The 6,181-nt window shown below is 43.4% G+C and overlaps 1 protein-coding gene across 1 annotated transcript in view; it reads left to right on the top strand.

The window, feature by feature from the left end:
* Positions 1-260: 260 nt before the first annotated feature.
* The window catches only part of MTMR12 (myotubularin related protein 12), a gene marked incomplete at its 5' end in the record, with an annotated part of 33,664 nt that continues 27,743 nt past the window's right edge, over positions 261-6,181 (top strand). Inside the window, one exon of the mRNA XM_082013779.1 lies at positions 261-320. Within this exon, the coding sequence (XP_081869905.1) occupies positions 261-320 (60 nt within the window). The remainder of the gene's footprint in view (positions 321-6,181) is intronic.

Genomic DNA, 6,181 nt, shown 5'->3' with positions numbered 1-6,181 from the left:
TGACTGACAGCGGCTCTGCCCAGTGAGGACGGGCGCGGTGGGGAGGCTGTGGCCTAGAAATGGCCGGCGGCGGGGTGGGCGGGCAGTGGCCTAGGGGCGGGATGAATTACGTGCGCCGGATACTGTTTCATGAGCTGCTGTCGCCGCCGCGGGCTCGCAGCAGCCGTGCGCCCCCTGAGGAGGAGCCCTGGGTGCTGCTGCTGCCGCCGCCGGCCGCTGCCGCGGCGGGCTCCGGGGGCACCCGAGAGGCGGCCGGAGCCATGTTGGGCAGTGGGGCCAAGGCGGCGAAGCCCTCCTTCGTGTCCTACATCAGCCCGGAGGTGCGGGGCGGGCGCGGCCGCTCTGTGAGACGGGGCGGCGGTGGCCCCTGAGAGGGCTGCGGGGGGGTACCAGGAGGGAAGGGGGCGCGGGCGGGGAGCTGTCAGGCTGCCGCAGCGGCGGGCAGCCTTCCGCGCCCCGGCGCTGGCCCCGCCGGGGGGGTCTTGTCAGAGCCGCGGGAGCCGCCGTGCGCGGCCGGGGCGGGCGGCGGGGAGGGCTGCGCGGGCAGCTGCCGTGCTGCCGTTCCCCTCGCGCCTCTCTCGGGTTCCGCAGCGGGCGTTTTCCGCGGGGAGTTGTTCCACGTTTTTTCGTGGTGCGTCTGGGGGACGGGGGCGGGAGCGTGGCTGGAGCAGGGCCGGTGGGAGTGTGTCAGGTGTACTGCTTCGGGGCTTGCCCCTCTGGTGCTGGGTTGTTTCTGGGTTGCCTGTCGAAGGAGCTTCCCCGAGAACGAGGGGCAGGCATCTTGCTTGTTGCTTCTTGAGAAGGCTTAAAAAGTGTAGTTGGCTGGTCAGTTTTAAGCTGATTATTTTTCTGGTACTTCACTTGAATTGTTTTTTGTAAGCAATGACCAGATGTCAGGCTGTCACTGTGACTGTTCAGCTTGTAAGGTGTGACTTTCCAAACCTGTTTTTCTTAATGTCCCTTACCATCACTCCCAATGTGTGCTCTGTCTTTGTACGCTCCTTTTTTTCAGTTCTGTCGCTGCAAAGGCCTGGAACCCTTTTCTTAACAGCTTGATGTTGAACTCTTGGCTGTGCATATCTTTCATACTGTTCTTCCTGTTGTCCTTTCACTTATTTATTGAAAGTTATGTTGGCAGTTCGGTTGAAGTGGATTTAGACTCGGTTTACTGAGGTCATGTTGTTAGCAGATGGTGTTAGATCAATATTGTTATTCAGTATTCCTTCATTCTTATTCCTGGTAAACAGCTTGTTTTCTAGGAAGACCAATCTTCATGAAAACTAGCCATGTGTGGGGTTGTGGTTTTTTCCCCCCTCCGTAGTTCTTTGTAATCTGTGTCAAACTGGTTGTTCTTAATTGCTCCATTCTCTTGAGAGCCGATTCAGGAAGAAGTTTTTGTCTATATTGTTAATTAGTACAGAGTTTGTCACTGACAGGACCTTGGAGAATCAACTGGTTTTATTTTTCACTGGATCTGAAATAACAATGCAGAGTTATTACTGCTTGTCAGCTATGCTGTTTAAAACTGATATACTTATTTTGTGGTAGCAACTGGTTCTATAAGTTGTTCAGTCCCGATGACTTGTAGTTTTATAAGTTTACTTCAAAAGTTTTCTATCTTCCCTGTATTTCCCAGTGAAAATGGATGTAAATGATAGCTACAAATATTTCTGGAGTCAGCAAATATATCTATATGTGAAGTCAATCTTTCACCTTAGGAAAGTATGTTATACAAATACACAAAAAAGTGTGTACTTAAGGAACTGAATTTTGTGAAGGTAAGAACTTCACTTGTTGGACTTACTGAAAGTCAACAACATTTAAATGAGCATGCTGGATGATTAAAGCTTGCTGGAAAAAATGGCCAGTGGGAAAAGGCGCAAGTCAATTATATGTAGTGCAGTAACATACCAAATAATACAGAGTATTTTAACTTGATTATAAGTACAGTAATGTAACTCTTCAAATGTGAACCTGATGGCTTCAGGAAGAATAACGAAGATACTTAATATTGGAAGATGAAGCTCTTAATGAAATACCCTGATGCAGTAGAGCTTGCAGTTGTTAATTCTTTATGTATTCATGCTGCTTTTAACCATCTCCTTTATGCACTTAAATTTAAGAATTTCATGGGCTCTTGCAGCAGAAGCTTTGAAATATAGGCCTGACTTCTGACATAGTGTCTCCCTTCAAAAGCTCAGTGAAACTGAGGTCTGATGGCAGTAGTAAGTAAAGCAAGTTTAACTCTTCATTCTGAATATTGCTTTCTTTTTGACAGCCTATGACTGCCTTAATAGGTTGGTTACACAGGAAACTGAAGACTTTAGTGGCTTTTATGAGGAACAAAAAAACAACTTTAGGTATATGATGAAACCTGTGAGGCTATTTGGGCATCAGGAAAGAGTATGTTCATTAGATATCCTAAAATAAGCAGAAATGAGCATCTCTCAAGGAACCATATTCTGTGTGTACATGAGAAAAATAACACAAGTTCCCTGTACACGTTAACTGTCACGTAAATGCATTTTAAAATTGGGGTTAAACTGATACAACAGTGGAAATACTTAAGTCCCTCTTATGTGGAACATAGTTTGATCAAGTGGAAACTTTCCTTCATCAAGATGGTGAACTGCCAGATGCTTGGGGAAGAGTATGTTTAGTAGTATGCTTCTTCTGTTAGACCCTGTCAGAAGGTGGGAGACAGTAGTTCAGGGACTTCATAAGCTTGAGGTTACATTCAGATAGCATTTGAGTTAATGGTGGACTTGTCTGTGAAGTTATGGAGCCTTGCCTTGAAGGGCTTATACCTCTGACTTGCAGCAGGACTTTCTGGCAACTGCTATGCAATACAGAGCAATATAGTAGTCTAATGCTGTAGTACTCCTTGCTTGCAACCTCCAGATTCATTGGGCTTCTCCTTGTTCACCTGGAAAGTTGAGAAACCTTAAGCTTCTGCTTCTAGGTTAGGGGAACCCTACAATATGAAAATGCAACAGGCAGAGCTGAATTTTGTTCTACTTCCATCTTGTTTAGTCCATCCTCAAATGCTGCAGGAACATACTAGGTAGTGTTCTGAAAAATGTTAGCTTTTGACTGCTTTTGGGGTTTATTTAAATATGAAAAGAAACAGGAACTCTATTCATGTTAATATATGGCAAGACAGAAGTAAGGAGTAAACAGAAAACGCAGTTTATTAAAGGAGCAGAAGTGATTTCCGCTGTGAAACCCCAGAATGTCTGGAAAAGCAGCATTTTGACATCTGACTAAATATAACCTAGTTATGGTCTGCTATATGGGACCACAGATCAATCAATGGTCTGTTGAGAGCGAGACCATAGGATGTTGATACTAGTGACACACTTCCCCTCAGGACAGACTTGGCTACCCTGCAGGAAGTGGGGTGAATACTAGGGTATAAAAGTCAATGTTTTGATATGTCTGATCATAGACTAGGAATATTTGTCTATGGAGACATAGAAACAAGAATCAGTGAATTACTTCATGATACCTAACTAATATTTCAAAACTGGAAACATTTACAAGGCTAACAAGATGGATTATATTTTCCTTTAAAATCTTAATTTTAATTAAAATGTAGATATTAAACTTGATTTGAAGCTTAATGTTGCTTTTTGTGTGTGCATTCTTAAAAGTTAAATCCTTCATGTTAATTCTTACAGAATATTAGGTTTTGTATTAGCCCTTAAATTTGCAAAGAGTCTGTTATGCTTCATGCTGCTTGTCCCTGAAATCTGGAGTGCACGTCAGGCTGTGGAGTTATGAGGGTAACTTTCATACCTCTTGTGCTTTGTTTCTCAAATCATGCACTGCTGTTAGCTCATAACCACCATGAATACTTGTTGCTTGTAAATCATGGTACAATATAGTGCGTTCTGTAGTGGTCACTTTTAAAGTAGTATGGTGCTCCATCTGAATTGGAGTGATGGAATTGAAGCGACATAAGGAATAGGAGTTACCAAAGCAGACAGCTGGGCTCTGGACTGACGTGGGGGAAGCCAGGCGTTGAAGTCAGAGGACATGAACAGGACAATGTAAGGAAAGAGGAAAGGATAAAAGATGAAAAGGACATGGAAAACATGCGCTATGATCTAATCGGCTACTGGATAATGCAGCTGTGAAAGGAAGGAAAACGAGCATTTACAGATTATTTTCAGCACTGTTACTGAAGTGTCGTAAGTATCTCCTCTGGATTGTGTGGCATACAACATGGGATTAGGCTTGTTTGACCAAGAAGTAGTGTGTCAGAAAATACCAAGTATGTACTGTGGTTCGTTTCTGACATGCTAAGCATGTGCACAGGTATTTCCTCTTTTCCATGAAATTCCAGTCAAGCATAAGTTTGATTTATTTTGTTCAGGAATACTGTGTTCACTTGCTGGAGCACCACAACGAAATTGCAAATATTTCAGAATACAGTTTGACTTTCACAACTGATAAAGACAAATGTGTAGTTAAGAAAGCTATCTCAGCGCTGTTAGTCTTTCAGTGAAGTATAGGTAAATAAGAAAAAATTGACATTCACAGCAAGCCTCACCATGATGTAGAGCTTTCCTGTGGAGATACTACTCGTGGAAAACTATATAATAACATTAGAATATCCTGTGTTCTTAGAGCACTACTGTTTGCTGCCAGCCTTGAAAGGATGTATGTTTCAGCCAGTGCTCTTGAAACCCTGGCAGTGGTAACTGGTTCCTTCATTACTTGAATCTAATTAATAAACAATGTTTTCTGAGTATATTCACTGAAAATCTTGTTTTTCATTGTTGGAATTACCTGTAGCACAAATATCTGTCCATAGATAAATGGAAGCATTACTGTGGGGTAAGGTAGGTTCAGAGCTTACAGCATGTAACTTACAGCAGCAGCCTGTGTATGTGGTCTGTGCTGAGAGTGATGAGCAACATCCAGTATCAATAGGCCTGTATACATATTTTGCAATATTGAGGGGGAAAAAAAAAATCAAATTTCTCTGACAAGAACAGAATAATCTGGATGCTAGCATGCAGGGAATATTTTTCATTTTCTACTCATTTTTTGTCCACATCATTTACCTCCCTGTGGAGTAGAAGGTGAGGAATTGCTCTCAGTTGCGTGCAGGCTCTAGGACAAAGAGCAGGAATCATTTGGGATCCCTCTCCTGCCCTAACTGTTAGGACCCTGTTAATATAGCGTAATTGCTACTTGATTTTACTGCCTTAACTCGATGTTGCCTCACACATGGTGGCTCTTCTGTGTTTCCACACTTGGGAAAGAGATGTCTCCCCAGACAGACTTGGGGAGTATATTTTAGCCCCTTTAAATACATTTTTTGGGGGATTGCTGAATGTAATCCCTGGGTGTTGCAGACTCACAGTTGTTTCCTCTTCTTGGGTAAAAATTATGAAGGGGAGGAGGTGAGCCTTAAGAAAAACAGGTTTTTTGTGTTGTCTCACCCCTGTTGAAGCAGAGAATCTGCAAGGAGCATGGTGTCTCCTTTCCCTGGCACTTCATGGTTTCATAGTGCTCAGCTGAAGTTGGTTTGAACTAACAAGGATGATACATTATGAATTAGTATGGTGTGACGTGTCAGCCTGCAGTTTTGGTATGGTTTTGTACTCTGTACTGTTATAATTGATAATTTTTGGTGTTGCTGTACCACTGTTTACTCTGATAACCTGGAAAAAGGAGTGTAGCACAAGGTAAGCACACAGGTGGGAAGCATCTCAGAGTAAGAAGTTCCTAAAACCTTCAGCAAAGCTGAGGTTTTTGTTTCTATAATTTCTGAGGCAATCCAAAGTTAATTTTCTTCATTTGCATGGTGTCCTGTGGGTATCTGCTTTTAGGTCTTGCTGGTAGTAGGTTTTCCTGTGTTGTATCTTGAGTAAGGAGTGCTTAAGATGCTGCTTGGGGCATTCGGAACAGGGAAGGTACAGGTGAAGAAGTATCTATCTAGAGGTGTGCGTGGCTTTCAGTGGTCATACGTGGAAAGTGCTTGTGTGCTTAACTTCAATATATGGTCAGAGGGTGAAGTTCCCTGAGGTCTGAGTGGATTTAGTAGCTTGTGCAAGGGGAGAGCCTTGCTTCTGCTGCTTCTGTTTCTTTTGTTTCTGTGCTCATCTGACCTGTTGATGAGCCAATTCTGCTAACAATAGGCAGTAACAACAAAACCAAATGTAGCACA

This window comes from Phaethon aethereus (genome assembly GCF_964289735.1).
Source record: "Phaethon aethereus genome assembly, chromosome: Z".
Classification (NCBI taxonomy): Eukaryota; Metazoa; Chordata; class Aves; order Phaethontiformes; family Phaethontidae; genus Phaethon; species Phaethon aethereus.
Note: the sequence above shows the minus strand (reverse complement) of the source record. Positions and strands in the feature narration are given on the sequence as shown.